The sequence below is a fragment of the Grampus griseus genome (genome assembly GCF_964374135.1).
Source record: "Grampus griseus genome assembly, chromosome: 16".
NCBI classification, from domain to species: domain Eukaryota; kingdom Metazoa; phylum Chordata; class Mammalia; order Artiodactyla; family Delphinidae; genus Grampus; species Grampus griseus.
In genome coordinates, this window is record NC_139010.1 from 54,552,742 (window position 1) to 54,568,821 (window position 16,080).

General features: G+C 48.5%; 1 protein-coding gene across 40 annotated transcripts in view; it reads right to left on the minus strand.

Moving 5' to 3' along the window:
- SORBS1 (sorbin and SH3 domain containing 1) overlaps positions 1-16,080 on the minus strand; it is a 237,912-nt gene that overhangs the window by 30,376 nt on the left and 191,456 nt on the right. For 39 of the 40 annotated variants that reach the window (XM_082674001.1, XM_082673992.1, XM_082673981.1 and 36 more), the window contains 3 exons: positions 14,389-14,438; positions 5,545-5,717; positions 2,804-2,889 (listed from right to left, as the gene is read on the minus strand). In XM_082674001.1, coding sequence (XP_082530127.1) covers positions 2,804-2,889; positions 5,545-5,717; positions 14,389-14,438 — 309 coding nt within the window. Of the gene's footprint in view, positions 1-2,803; positions 2,890-3,552; positions 5,023-5,544; positions 5,718-14,388; positions 14,439-16,080 lie in introns of all 40 variants that reach the window. The other variant, XM_082673993.1, reaches the window with a different exon arrangement.

Sequence of the window (16,080 nt, forward strand, 5' to 3'; positions counted from 1 at the left end):
GGGAGAAACCGGGGGAGCACTGGGCTGCGGGGAACGCTGGGTCCCATACGGTTACGCTGTCTGCAGACTATCTCCCAGCTCAGCCAAAAGCCTCCTGCCTCCTGGCACAAGGCGGCCAGGGCATCCAGGGGGTCCGTCCGGAGCATTCACGAGCATGGAGCATGGTGGGAGGCTGGAAGTGCTATCCTTCCCTCACTCAGGCAGTGATGAGTTCCCACAGTGGGACCAGGGCTGGCTGATTCCTCCTCCTCAAATCAGGCTATTAAAACTGCTGTGGGCTTTTATTGTGTGGTTCTGTGGCAAGCAGGTCGTCTTTGTGCTTCCTATTCCTGCTACTTTATGCTCAAGAGAGTAGAGATACCCATTTCAGAAAACGTGGCACCCCTTCTCCTAGGCCAGCCAACCCTTCCTCCGAGTACGGTTGTTAGGAGGCCTCAGCACATGCACCGAAGGCTATTTATGTGACTGACAGAAAGCATCACTTACCTTGTACTTCCTACTTAACTGTTTCTTCCTTAGGTGAAATGAAACTGAGTTTAAGGGAACGAGGTAGACTATAAATGCAGGAGATAAACTAAGAATAATGGTACCTGGGTTTAGAAGAAATATTCTCTCCTAAATTAAGGAAATAGTCATCTATTTCTATTTTTAAAGGCCTTTTAAAATAATTAAACAAGGTTCCATTTAACTAAATGTCCTCATTGCCTACTGAAAGGACCCTATGGAAGAGAATTTTAATGTGTTTTCTTACTCCATACCAATCATACCTTCCTGGGATTAATATTCTTTGCAGGAAAGCATTGATTGGTACTGATCATTCTGAGCATTCTCAATAACGCATTAGTCTTCTCCCAGCAGGTAATTAAATGCCTTAAGTGACACCTAGTCCCAAAGGATGGTGGGCCCACTTTTCTATTCTTCTCCAGGGTCTACCAGTAATAAAGCAATAACTCGTCAAATGGCTGTGGGATTCCCAGTGCTCAGGTAAGTTGTGGTAAAGATTAAACGAGAAAAGACGTGAGAAAGTGCTTTGTGAAGCACGGTCGAGCCCTGGTTTCCAGCTCTGCCTCTGGTACAAGGTAACTGGCTATGTGGCCCGAGGCAAGCCACTGTCCTGTGGCAGTCCTTTCCTGGATAAAACAAGGGAATTGCCCAGATGACCACTAATGTCCCTTCCAGGACTGACAGGCTCTTGTTTTCTGAAATGCCATTATCATCAATGTTAATAAGAAGCCACTTGCATGGAAAAATGCCAGGACTGGCATTCCCTGAGCTGGGACATGTGAGTTGTTTCTGTAGCAATGGGAATGGACAGATGCAAATGGAGCAGAGCTCCCTACCCAGTGTGTGACTCTGACCTCAGCAAATCCATCATTCCCATAGTTTAAACACATAAGCCAAAAAACAGGGAGAAAGACCCAAGGATCTGTGAGCCAGCGTCATTCAGGAAACAAGCTGCTCACCCTCTAAACTGCTAAACCAGCAAAGTAAAATCTGCTTCCCATGTGGCAGGCAAGAATTCTACCACGAAACCTGCCATGTCGGATGCTAGGGTTTATCATCCTGAAATGGAATGTCACCTTCCCTCATCACAGCAGGCCAGGCTTCGATAGGTAGAATCTTGTATCTCAGTGACAGTGACAAAAAGGAGTCTGTTCTGTGGCCAGATGGACGTCCACTGTGAGTTTTTCACCATGCTATCACAAATAATTCTGTCCATCAAATGCTTCCTCCTGTTTCTTTTCACAGACAGGCGCAAATGTCTTACTGAGCACTGTCTGTATTGTGCCCAGAGAAGGGCAGAGCTGTGGTTTTATTTGTCCTTTGTCTCTCTAGCTGGCAGCAATGATTGTTACCCTCCAGCTCTCTTCAATGTCAGCCTTACCCTAAATCCTTAAGGAAAATCCCCGTAAGCTCTGAAACCAACTCAACAAAACAGCACAACACAGAAAAAGGGCTTCAGACTTTACGGGGAAAGGGACAGAGTTGCATACACACGAACACCTTCCCTTGCTGCCACCAGGTTCAAAGCAATTCTTCCATCTCTTCATTGCAAGAAAACACTCATCAGAGCTTGTTTAAGCTATAGGACCCTTTCTTCCAGGAATGCAAAGTCTAGAAAACATGCCTCGTCATAACACTTCATCACAACAGCAGCTTGTGATTTTGCCCATTCAGCTGATGTGCAGAACTACCTCTTCCTAAATCCCAAGAGAACGCCTTCCTTTCCCGGCCCCGTCAGTCAGATCACTGCAGTACAGACATTTCAGGAGCTGCAGGACAAGGTCTATATCCTGAAGTTCTGGGGGAGAGGGGTTATCAACGTTTATTGGGGTATCTCTCTTCTTCTGAGTTAAAGGCAACTTCTTCAAACTGTTTTTATAAAATGTATCATGGGCATTATTCTTTTTCAGTTTCCTCTTTCTCCTACTGCATATTTCTCAATATGAACTGTGCTTTGTGCCAATAGAGGATGGATTTCCCTGGAGAGTAATAAGGCGGGGGTTAGGGGGAAGGACTCTAGGTTCCCCTTAAAAGGCACTGAATGCAGTGGTGGGCAAGCTCTTTCTGAACCTCCCAGGCAGATTTGGCATTTGGAACTTAGCACCTTGGGGAAAATCAGTCCTACTCTTTGGAAAAGTGGACTAAAAGAGGAGTGACTGAGCTCATGTCATATAAAAAGTCACCTGTGAAAATCCCAATGTTTGCTTCTAACTGCTAGGCCAAGCCACCTCCCTGAATGTCTACTTCCTTCATATTTTTATCTGCACAAGAGCTAAGAGATTTCAAAGGGGGCGATTACCTCTTTATCATCATGACGTCTTCGAATAAATTCTTCTGTGGATTCCAAGTAATCAGCTGGTATAAAATGCCTTGGTGATTCTGAATCTTCAAAACAATAAAGTAAAGTTAAAACAGGCAAAGATTTAGTGGGAAACCAGATTGGGAAAAGATTTCACCTTTCATCCATGACAAATATCAAGTTTGTACCGTCGTCGTTTGGTGGTCAGTATTCAAATTCTGAAGGAAAAAAAACCCAAATGCCCTCCCCCTCCCGATTTTTGGATTTACCTGTGAACTAGTTTCATACAAAGAAAACTAATCAGAGGCAAAAGGTGAGCAAAGAGAGGACCGTCTTTGAAAAGTGTCCCTATTAAGAGGCGTGCAGGATCTTACAGGGACACACACTGTACACTCACACACACATACACAGGGCCACCGAGAGAGGCTGCCTCTCAAAAAACCTCAGGGTGAATTGGGATTGGTGTGAACTGCAAGGGGTTCAGGAGTTCAAACGAACACATTTCTCAGATGAGCTAAACGGCCAATTTTTCTTTCGAAACAGAGTTTGGTGGTTAGTCTAAATGACATGGGGGATCTGTTTTTAAAGAAGTGCAGCCACTATGAGCCATGATTAATTGCCAAGCAAAACAAACAGAAAACAAAGGACGGACCAGAAAATGAGCACCAAGGGCACACGGGAGGAGGGAACAAAGCAAGCAGAGTGGAGAGATGGGTGAGGTGAGACTGGGCAAATACACAGAAGGCCACCTCCGAGGGACGTTCCCAGTTCACTTTGGGGGTTGTTGTTCCTGTCCAGGCTGTGGTCTGAGTACGGCAGAGAGTTCCCATTACTAAAGGCCGTCAGGCAGACCTCCGGGGCCGCGGGTCTCTCCTGAGGGGGCTCTGAGATCCGGCTCAGCCTGGCCATGGTGTGCCGGGAAGACAGCCGTCTGGGAACCAAGGGCCTCCCCCCGGAGGGGGGCTCGTCCTGATGGGGCTGAGACCCCCTGGGGGGGTCTGGCTTCTGGCCTGAGAAGTCCCCGGGACAAAGCTGTCTGGAGGGATGCTGGAAGGGCTTTTTCAACCGAAAAGGGAGGGGGCTCATTAGATAGATGTTCCTGAGGAGTGTGCCCTTGTCCCCCCTGGGATCCGGGCGCCAGTCGGGCCGCCGGGAGGTCTGCTGCTGCTCGTGCCTACGGATGGTGGTGAAGCGGGTGTAGGAGGCCGGGCAGGTGCCCTTGCACTTGTTGAGCCGGTGTTTGGGGAAGTCTCCATGAACACTGCCGCTGCTGCCCTCTCGGCTGTCGCTGGAGATGTTTGAGCAGCGGTCCAGCTCGTCCGAGCAGGCGGAGAGCGGCTCGGAAGGCACGAGGCCCCTGAAGCCCAAGGTGGGGTCCGCCATCCGGCTACACGCTGGGGAGGCGTAGATGCCCCCAGGGTTCAGCCCGCCTGCCTCCCTGGGCCGGAGCTTGGTTGACTCCAGGAGGGACTCAGCCGAGCGGGCAGAGGTTAGGCCGCTCCGGGCCAGCATGGGCGTGGGGGACTTGCTCAGCCGGCCGGACAGGTCCAGCGACGGCATGGACCGGGACCGCTGAATCAGCTGCTCGAAAGCTGTGATGCGGGAGGAGACGGTGTGCTTGGGGACGTGCTCCGAGCCTTCCTGGTTGGGGCCCAGCTCGCCCCTGGCCAACGCCAGGCTGCTCCTCTCAAAGTGGGAGGCAAGATCCCGCACACTGGAGGAGGAGACGGACCCCAGGAAGAGGCCGGCCCGGTTGATCTGGTGCATATCTCGGTAGAGCATGGTGAACTGCGGGCCAGCCTTCCTCAAGAGTGGGCAGGGCCTCCTGGCGCTGGTGCTGTACTCCTGCAGGCTCATGGTGCTGCTCGACCTGCCGTCGTAGTCCCGCCGGGAGCGCACGAGCAGGTTCTCCGCGCTGCCCCCCACTTGCAGGGGGAGGCCTCTTTTGGAATCATTCAGAGGAACCGAGACACAAAGGTTCTCACAGCTCTGAGCCTTTTCCGATGGCAACAGGACGCTCTTCTGATCCTGCAAAAGAGCGCTGGGGGCAGAGAGCCTGGGTTTGAATTTGGAGGGGAGGATTTCCGAAATGCAGGCTTTCGCAGCGGACAAGGGTTTCTTGTGCTTACACCCGGGGCCTAACACACTGCTAGTGTGAACCGCTCGGCTATGAACTGAAGATGAAGAAATCATGTGAGCATTCCCACCTTTATGATCCACTGGAAAGCATGCAGAATAAAATAAACAGACCCATTAGGTTAAAGCTGAAAGCTACAAGAAAAAAAAAAAAAGGAGAGGAAACATGCTCGTTGGTCATAAGGGGTGTTTTGTCTTTTGTTTTAATTTCCAGTCGATGTCCGGAAGCAAAATAATCTGTGCTGCAAAGCAGGTGCAAAGATGCAAAGAAAAATGGCCACCCTGCTAGAGTTAGGAAAAGCTCCGCTAATTTCTAAGACAAGGGAATCAGAACAAAAAAGAGAGAGATGCTTCAGGGAGAGCAAGGTTGGGGTTCAAAGGGAGGGAAACTATTCGTACCAGAAAGAAAAATGGCCGGTGAGATACTAGGGGAGGGGACTACAAGGGCTCCGTGGCCTGGAGATGGATCTCAACAAGTCAAAACTCATCCCAGTCGCTGGAGGTTCACCCTCGCTGTCATCACCCCAGGAATGGGCGTGGACGGGCGAGAGATATCCTGATAGCCGTGTGGATGGGCGAGAGGCCTGCAGGCTTCGCCCAGTTACCTTTAGTTGAGGCCGAGCTGGATGGCCTCTTGAGCCCACTCAGGCCCTGGAGAGGGATATCTCCTCCTTCCAAGACGCTTTTATAAATCTGCCTCTCATTCTCCAAGCTGGTAAGATCCCCGGGAGCCCCATCTGATTCCCTCTTCACCGCGTGGAAGTTGGAAGAATATACACTGAGAACAATGAAATTTTAAAAGAGAGAAGAAAAAAAAAGAGAGAGTAGGATTTAGTATTTTTAACAGTTTTCTAAAAAGCACATTACCAGCTGAGGACAAGGAAACACACTTCCTGGCATCCCAGCCAAGCACCGTCCCTTCTAAAGGGCGTTCTTAGTTAGACACAGAGCTCTACAGACAAGGCAGGCCCCCAGGTGCCCCGGAATGCTCAGGAATCGTGTCTAAACAGCAAGGTGCTCTATTTGAGATGACTGCCTTGTGTCTTAAAAGAATAACTCTGAGAAACACTGCCTGGGGATGGAGGGCAGGAGGGGGGCCAGACAGGAGGAGGTTCTGGGGGCCCAGCGGTTGCACTCAAGATGGGACAGTCGAGGACATGAGTGGAGCTTCTGACATGTTGCCAGCCAGAGTTGGCCACTTCAAGTCCACCACCTGGATTATTTTTCTGGGTTGTTCCTCACAAGTGCTTTGACCAATGGAGCATTAAAATCAACAATGAGGGGCTTCCCTTGTGGCGCAGTGGTTGAGAGTCCGCCTGCCGATGCAGGGGACACGGGTTCGTGCCCCGGTCTGGGAAGATCCCACATGCCGCGGAGCGGCTGGGCCCGTGAGCCATGGCCGCTGAGCCTGCGCGTCCGGAGCCTGTGCTCCGCAACGGGAGAGGCCACAGCAGTGAGAGGCCCGTGGACCGCTTAAAAAAAAAATAAATAAAATAAAATCAACAATGAAAGGAGGTGGCCCAGCTGCCTAGGGTCTCCAGGAAAATCAGCCCCAGCTGCAACCGGAAGCTGGGATTCTATATATTCTTATCCCATCCACTGCTTTCAAAATTTGTATTCAGCACCTTATGACATGTATTATGAGTATAAACTATTGCTGGTTTATATCCTTCATTTATTTTTATCTTGTTGAAAGTCTAGGTATTTTTGCAAGTTACCACAAATCCTTTTTGGAATGAGGTGGGGCACAGAAAAAATTAAGAGCGCCTACTCGCTGAACCCTCCCCCTCCCCTAATTCCAGTTTTCTATGCCCTCCCCCACCAACACACTGACATGTGGGCACGCTCACACACTCACTCAGATCAGTGATGACCCCTTTTCCACAAAAGCACTCAGGCTCCTGCCAGGCTGCTTTTCAGTTCTACCAAATTCCATCTACCGGCATCAATATGGAATTTTTCCAGCTCTAAAGATGTAAACAGCTTGATGAAATTACTTCATCCCAATATGACGAATATTATCAAATGGAAAGAAACGTTTAAGGAATTACAACAGCGAACACCCATATACCACCCCCAACCTAGATTCTACAAGGAACGCTGGGCTGCATTTGCTTCCTCATACATCTGTCCGTCTCTTTCCTTCTATCCATGCATCACCATACAATCATTTTTATACTTCCCGCAGACTCTGGGTCCCCAGAGTTACACACAATGACGGCAACAGCAGCTGTACACCCTGCTTGTTGAGATGGCCTATGTGCGGGGCACTGTGCTAAGTGGCCGATGATCATTCTCTCTTTAACTCCCACGAACGGTCCTACTTTCCCCATTTTCAGATGAGGACGAGCCACTGGGAGAGTCAGGCACTCATCAAAGCTGGCGCAGTCAGTGCACGGGCGGCGCTGGAACTTGAGCCTTGTTGTCGAGCACCACAGACGGTACTCTCGGCCGCTCTAACATTTCCCTACCACCTAGGAGACAGCACCTTCCAAGAGCCCAGGCTTGCACATCACGGGGAAACAGGACTTAAGAATGCTGGAGCTCCGTGTGCGTCATCACTGCTGAGTGCTACCTGCCACGAATGCACCCCCGGGACGAGCGTATCCAGAGCCAGGAGTCAGAAGTGGAAAAGAGGTGGAAATTCCGTGGTAGGACAGGCAATGTCTCCACCTCAAAGTAGTCAAGTTTCCCGGAGCAATTCCATTGCTTCCAGCACTGGTAACACCCCCTCCCAGTCACCACCTCTTCCCGGGCCCTTGCCATGTGCCCGCCACTACTTGAAGGGCTTCACGTGCTCTATTCAGGGGACTGCCGGGCTATCAGGGCTCTCCCAGGCCCCTCCTCATTATCTCTGGCCTAGGTCAGGGGGTCAAATCTCTTCCCCTTTCCTCGGCCAAGACAGGAGAACATTATTGGGAATCTAAGGGGAAAGAAAACCAACCCTCAAAGCTGAGAACAAAAAGCATGTGAATATGGGAATTCCCTGGTGGTCCAGTGGTTAGGATTCCACACTTTCACTGCCGAGGACGCAGGTTCAAACCCTGCTCAGGGAAGATCCTGTGAGCCCAGCGGCATGGCCAAAAAAAAAAAAAAAAAAAGGCATGTGAATGAAATGAGTCTACATGCAGCCCTCCAGGGTTCGTGTCTCAGAGAGAGGCCTCTGGAAAGGTCGGGATGGGGGAAACACTCTTTATTTGCAGGCGCCCACTAGACTATCTCGGACATGAGTATGCTCAATAAATATCTGAGGAATGAATAAAAGGTCACATTTTCTGAAAGTAAAAATTGGCACGTATGATCTGATTAAGGATATGCTTTAATTTGCGAAATTATGTATTTAGAAATTCTTTTACAAGTATAAGGATTATATCACATTCACTGAGGGCTCTTAGCTCCTGAAATCAGTGACCATGGAGTCATCGGAGGGGTGGAAAGAGAAAAACTACAGGGAATTAGGACGGCCTGAGCTCAGGCTGGCTGTCCTTACTGGTGCCCGCCTGGTCCCTGCTGGGAGGTGCCCACTCTCACCCGCAGGCTCTGGGACAATGGCTGCACCCATGCTGCTTCTGGCTCTCCTGCTTTTGCCTGCAGGTGGCGTTCACCGACGCCACCCAGGATCTGATTAATAAAAACCGTCACCTCTTGCTAGAGAGCTGAAGGACCCCTAAAGGTGACTTGCAAGGTTGTGGCACTATCTGCCGATTTAAATAAATGTAAGCTCTTCTAAACCGGGTCTAAGTATGAATTTCACAATGAAGGCAAATCTGCCCCTTTTCTAAACTTCCCCTTCACAGTCCACCCTCTTCTTTTTGGTTGCACTTTCTGATTTTGTCCTTCAGTTTAACCACGTTTCTCCTTTTTTGTACAACCTCAACTAAGATCCATGCATAGATGTCCTTGAGGCTCACCGACCAACAGCCTTTTGGGGAGGGGACAGTCTCTGAAGCCCCGCTCACCTTGGTCTGGGGTTAGCAGACCTCCCTCGGCGCTGGGGGAGTGCCTGACGGCAGTTTCTATTCTGCTGTCCTTCCCCTTGAATTGCCTCAGCCTCAGTCAGAACCTCCCACCCAATGCCCCCTAGTTCCTCCTCACTTTGGTGCTGACTCTCAGCGGCAACCAGCTGCCTGACCCCATACCGCCTCTACTGCACCAGCTGTCAGAACGTCCCTCCCTCCTACCACTACCCCACCCCTGGCTTTAGTCCACCCGTTATCACCATTTGTTCCTGCTTCCCCACCAGAACAACAAACCAGCACTCAGGAAACCTCTCAGAATGGATTTGCTCTAGCCAATTGTTTTCTTTCTGATACCAAAGCCAGCATGCTTTTTCCACATGTGTAACACTTTGCAACTGAGGGGCTCCTTGTTTCAAAACAGTATCTAAAAACTCTTGACCAATGTTTTTAAATATGTCATCTCCGTCAGACCTCCTAATGTTGGAAAGACGTATCATTTGTCCCACTGTCCCCAAAACCGAGGACCAGAGGGTGAAGGCATTTGCAGAAGGTCACAGAGTTCCTGGGTCTTTGCTGTGTTCAAACAGATCAGAGAAGATGGGAAAATGAGCCAGGCTGATGGAGAAAAGCCCGATCAGGACCAGCAGCCACCAACTGCTTCACAAAACAAGTCGAATTCAGAAGCTCAGCCCTCAGTAGCCTGAGCTGAGCTGTTTTCAGTTCGGAAAGAGCAAGCCGGGGTGGGGGACACTGCGGAGAACTCACCCTCTGGCTGAGATGCAGAGCTGGCTGCTGAGTTTCAAGGGGGATTGAATAAAAACACACTCACTGAAAGGATAAAGTGAGAGAAGAGAGCAATCATCTTAGGCCCAACTGTTTCAATCATGCTACCAGGAGGGCTCTGGAGGAGACAGGCAGGGTCCTGGCAGGCTGTGATTCCAGCCCGGCTCCAGAGAGGAATGTGATTGCTGAGGCAAACCCACTCTGTTTAAGAACTTGGAAACAATCTGGTTCTCTCAGCCTCAATTTCTTTCATTTGCAAAACTAAAAGGTGCAAAGAGACTGTCCATGAAATCCACGCTCAAATCTGTAATCTATGTAGACCTTTCTTTTGAGTTCCAGACACAGACATTTAACTGCCTTCTACACATCCTCACCTACATGGTCCTCAGGCATCTTAAACCCAACCTGTTCTAAACCAACCCCAGCCCTGTTCCTCTGTCCTCCTTCACCCAAGCCAGAAAGCCAGGGGAATCAACCCCTTTCTCCCTCCCCTTGCTCCCCAGACCTAAGCAGTCACCAGGTCCTGCTTACTCCCTGCCCTCGACACAGCTCACATCAATTCTTCTGCTCCTTCCCTCCCGGGACTGCTCACGACCACTGACCACTCGTCTGTACCTCTGCAGGAAGCACAGCACCACTCCCCGAGCCTGCAGCCCTGACTCCCTCCAATCATATCTGCAAATCACTGCCCATGATATTTCTAGAGAACATCTCAATTTGTCCTTCCACTGCTGATTTTATTCATGCCACAAATATTTACGCAGCACCTACTAAGTGTCAATCACTCTCCTAGGTGGAGATTCAACAGAGGACAAAACAAAAAATTCCAGCCTCACTGTTTAAAACCATTTGGTGGTTGGGCTTCCCTGGTGGCGCAGTGGTTGGGAGTCCGCCTGCCGATGCAGGGGACAAAAAACATTTGGTGTTTTCAGGAAAAAAAAAAAGAAAGTAACTCTTTCTAGACTTTGGGGAAGGGAGTCTAGACAATCTTAAAGCCTTTTGTACTGCATGAAAAAAATTTTTTGTATTTATAATGTAATGCTACTGTCATTCACTTTTTATTTGCTGCTGCTCTATAAAACCTTTCTTTCATTCTCCCCAAAACAGAGATGCTCACTCCTTCTTGGGTCCCATCATTGAATTGACCACACTGCATTCTGATTGTCACGTACAAGTGTCATTTCCCAATGACACTCTGAGCCCCTTGAGGCCAGGCAGTTTATCTTACGAATCATTGCATGCCTGGTGTCTAGCACTGTTGTTCACCAAATACATATTAGTGGAAAAAATGATTCTATGAAGTTACATGCCTACAAGCACACAGATTTCTGACATTTTTAAGGCCCAGGGGAGTCTCTAATCTTTCATGTAGCTCTTTAGGTAATGATTTGTGTTTTGATCTTACATTGGATTAAGGGAAATAATGTTTTCTCTAGTGGACCATCACCATTTAGGAAAGAGCAGCTTGTTCTTGAGTGCCACCTGCTGGCCAAATAGAGTAAAGCTCTTTGGTGAGGCAAAAAAATGTATTCGTGCCAATCAATGCCGAAATGATAAGTCATGATGAAAATATACCGCTGACTTATAGATCTGATAACTCCAGGGAATTAAATTCAAAACGGGACATACACTATGATTACAAGTATGAAAGATATTTTTTTGAGAGGAAGGACTGATGTTGTATTAGGATATTGGGGCTATGGGTGAATTTCTTCCTTTCTCTTCCCAGGTTCTTCTAATATTGTGATATGGAACCATGCTAATAAAATGCTAAGCTGCAGTCTGCTCCAGATGTGAAAGTAGATTTAAGACAACACCATCACTTCTCCAGTGACCACAGAGTTTTTGATCCTGGGGTATCGGTGACTCCTCTTTCTTCAGCCCTTGGGTTAAGTAAGTCAAGCCTTGCCAACGTTTCTTTCACGTTTCGTGTCCATGCAGTGAAAGGGGCCAGATTCCGTTCACAAGCAGCCTGCCTCAGTGCTAAGCAAGTTGGATTCTAGTTAATTAAGATTCACAGATGCATTCATTTATTCAACAAACTCTTACTGTGCATTTTCATACGTATCAGGCACCGCACTTATGTTGACTCCTCACCAATTCCAAATACTGAAAAACCTAACTCATTTGAACAAACTGGGAGAAAACCAAGCCTGAATTACTGAAAAATCCCCACGTGGAAGAACAGCAGGAGGGAAAAGCTCATCTATTCCTGTCAAGTGTTTCATGAGAGCTGGACTATGGCTGAAAAACAGAGGTCTCTGGACCTATTTCCATGATACAAATACAGTGCTTGGTAAATTTAGCACATCAAATATCTATGTACACCAGTACTCAGAGTGTCTGAAAGCAATTTGCTCTTTTAAAAAGTCTGCATGAGTCCCCCTCAATCCTGCTAACCCACTATTACACAAATGGTTAAGTTGTTTTTTTAACTGCTCAAAACAGTAAACCCTAGCATGCCTTTCGTTAATTTATTACCCAATTTTGAATCAGTACTGGTGCAGGTGAGAGTTTACTGCTGCCACCAGCAGATCTTGGCAGTCTCCTGGCCTAGAACGTCATTGCTCCTACTCTGGTGGTAGTTCTGCCACACACAGCTGTGGAACCTGGGCACACACTACCTTTCTGTGCTTGTTTCCTCACCTATAAAATGGGGATAAAAAATAACGCCTGATCCTGAAATGTTGAGGACTAAATGAGGTAAGGTATATACGATGCTACGCACAGGGCCTGGCACATAGTAAATGCTCGATCAGTCGTTAAAATTATCATTTCATTCAAGACCTGCACTCTTAACTCTGATATCCTGTGGGAGCTGCCTTCTGAATACTTTTAACCTCTACAGTCTATTTCATTCAGTTGCCACATTGCCTTTTTATTTACTAACTTTTTTTTTTTTTGCGTGTTTTGCCCCTGAAACTATTAGGGGACTGCACCTTATGCTCCTATTAGAATACCCAGCATAGGGACTTCCCTGATGGCACAGTGGTTAAGAATCCACCTGCCAATGCAGGGGACACAGGTTCGAGTCCTAGTCCAGGAAGATCCCACATGCCGCAGAGCAACTAAGCCCGTGCACCACAACTACTGAGCCTGCGCTCTAGAGCCCGTGAGCCACAACTACTGAGCCCTCGTGCCACAACTGCTGAAGCCCACGTGCCTAGAGCCCATGCTCTGCAACGAGAAGCCACTACAAGGAGAAGCCTGCGCACTGCAACGAAGAGTAGCCCCTGCTCGCCACAACTAGAGAAAGCCCGCACACAGCAACAAAAACCCAACGCAGCCAAAAATAAATAAATTTATATTAAAAAAAAAAAAGAATACCCAGCATAGTGCCTTAGATCCGGTAGAAATTCACTCAGCCAGCCACCTGAAGCAATTTTTCACCAAAATACCCTAATCCCAGCTCACTGACTTTCAAATGAAACTACTCTTGCAAAATGCCTTCTTTGGCAAGATATGATAGGTTGGATACGCCCAAGTGACCATAATATTTGCCCCCATAAACTCAGCATTCAGACCAAGTCAGGCTTCTATTTGAAGAGGTGAACTTTGCTCATTGTGGACTTACCCAACCCAAATGGAACAGGTAATAGTGTGCCTTTCCTCCTTGTCATATTTCAAAGAATGAGATACAGATGGTGATATAATGGTGATGAGATGAGAAGCTGCTCCTACCAGAACAGCTCCCAAATCTATAGGGTGCACCAGGCAGTACGGAGATGCAGTCCTTGCCCTCATGGAGTTCATAATTTATTATTGTTATAAAAATACAAGAGCATAGGGCTTCCCTGGTGGCGCAGTGGTTGAGAGTCCGCCTGCCGATGCAGGGGACATGGGTTCGTGCCCCGGTCCGGGAAGATCCCACATGCCGCGGAGCGGCTGGGCCCGTGAGCCATGGCCACTGAGCCTGCGCGTCCGGAGCCTGTGCTCCGCAACGGGAGAGGCCACAGCAGTGAGAAGCCCGCGTACCGCAAAAAAAAAAAAAAAAAAAAAACAAGAGCATAAGTCAGGTAGACAGCAACAGAAGTAAGTGCCATAAGAGGTACTAATGTGAGACTGGGTATAGGAAGGACCCGTCAGAGCCCATCGATACAAGCGGAAGTGCTGGCTATTCACCGTGTTTGTAAGGGTAGGGAGCAGCACGGAAGCATTTTCGGCTGGGATAACACCTGCACAGTGAAGTACTAAGACAGGTAACCTAGGAGAGGACCTGGGATGGTTTGGGGACGGGAAAGGAGTCTGGTGGTCAGCCCATGAAGAAGTGCGTGGGGTGTGCATTCATCACTCAGGCAGAATTCTAAGAATTGGCATGGGGGAATAAACCAGGATCTCTGAGAATCAGACACGTTAGCCCCCTCTTGGCCCCATCCTTCCTCATGATAGGTCCAGCCTGAGGACCTCACCCCACCCCCACCTTTATACCAGACGTGGCCTTAGTCACCCACTCCGTTCCCCCAAAGATCAGCACACATTCTAAAGGTAAAGATGCCAACACAGGGAAAAGCTTATCAAAGGTGATATGAATCAACACAAAATTAATTTGGAAAAGGAGGGGGAAAAAATAATTTGAGGACGATAATTGCTACTTATCACCAAACTGTACGTCATTCAAATTCACTAGACTGATAACAAAATACAACACAAGCCTCTTCCCGTTTCTGATATTTAATACATCAAGCCATGTAAAGAGTGATAACTTACTATCCAGGAGGCTCTGAAGAAATTTCCGGAGTGGGGCTGACTGCTGAGCTCTGTAAATGTCAAAAAAAAAAAAAAAAAAAAAAAGAATGTAGATGACTTACTTCGACTCAGATATTTCAAGCCAAGGGGAAAATGAGAGAAGTCCTTTTCCTTTCCTAATTTAGATAAAGCCCTCTGAGAGATGGGGGGCTCGGCTGGAAAGGTCTCAGTGCTGGCGGAAGGCGGTGCTCTTTCTCTAGAAGGATTTCTGGGCTTTTGCCTCCCAGTGGCTGCAACCAGGGCTCTCTGGGTGGGTCGGGAGACGCCCCACTCCTTAACATTTATCTCCAGTCGCAGGCCCACTGGAAAGATGGCCCACCACTTGGCAACAGGCACTAGTGACACGGACAGCACCCTCCAGCAGCTTATCCCCCCACCCTCGGAGCCAGACTCCTTCATGCACCCACATGCCTCAACCAGAGTGTCACCCAACACTTCAGGTATGGAACATACAAAAATGCATTTTACGGTGCTTTGTGTCCACCTAGGGGGGTGGGATAGGGAGGGAGGGAGGGAGACACAAGAGGGAGGGGATATGGGGATATATGTATGCATATAGCTGATTCACTTTGTGATACAGCAGAAACTAACACACCATCGTAAAGCAATTATGCTCCAATAAAGATGTTTTTAAAAAAATGCATTTTAAAAGACTGTACTTTTAGATCATTTATTTACCCCTGCAGATTGAGAAGTGTGGAAATGGGGAGAAATGCAGTTTCACAAAACCTATTAATCACCATTTCAGCGTGACGGGAGGGAACATATTATCAAATTACAGGCCCCTATGCACAAGGAAGAAAACCAAGAGTCTATGCAGAGAAAAAGCAGCATAATTAGAGTTTAGGGTTTCTATTGTCTTGGAGAAAGAAAGGCAAAGGGTTCAATATATTTGTTTTCAAAAATAATGTGTTAGTTGAATACATCAACATGAAAGTTAACGTTTAAAGATGCTCCTGGGAATTCCCTGGCCGTCTGGTGGTTAAGACTCTGAGCTTCCACTGCCGGGGGCACGGGTTCGATCCCTGGTCAGGGAACTAAGATCCCGCAAGCCACACAGCGCGACCAAAACCAAAAGCTCCTACCTCTACTAATGACCACTTCAAGGAAAACAAGCTCTGCGGAGGATAAGAGGTACTTGGGGAAAGGAGAGAAAGAAAAACACCAGGAGAAGGAAAAGGAAGAGATTGGGAAAGAGGGAGGATGATGGGAGGGGAGGCAGCCTTCGTCAGGGGCTCACCCCCGGCCCTCCTCTGCCCTCCACCCCCCTCGACTCCTGAGAAGGCACTGCTCTCACCTCCACACCCATCCTTCCAGCCCCTTTGCCCGCACTGGTCTCCCAGCCTTGGCACCTGCCCCGTTCTGGGTCTCCATCTTGGAAGAACTTTTGCACAACCCTGCTGAGTCCTCTGGAAACATCTCCCTTCCTTCCTTCCACAATCACATGTTGCCAATCAGTGCTGTATCCCTGGGGGCTCCCCTGATTCTTCACCACATACTCTCCCCCCCATCAACTACTTACCCAGCAACCACCACAGTTTTTAGAAGCCTCATGGTTACCAAATGCACTGACCTTCCCTCAGAGTCTATTTTTGGGGGACCCCTTGGGCAACTCTCATACTTGCTCCACCTCTCACGTTTCCTCCTCACTCT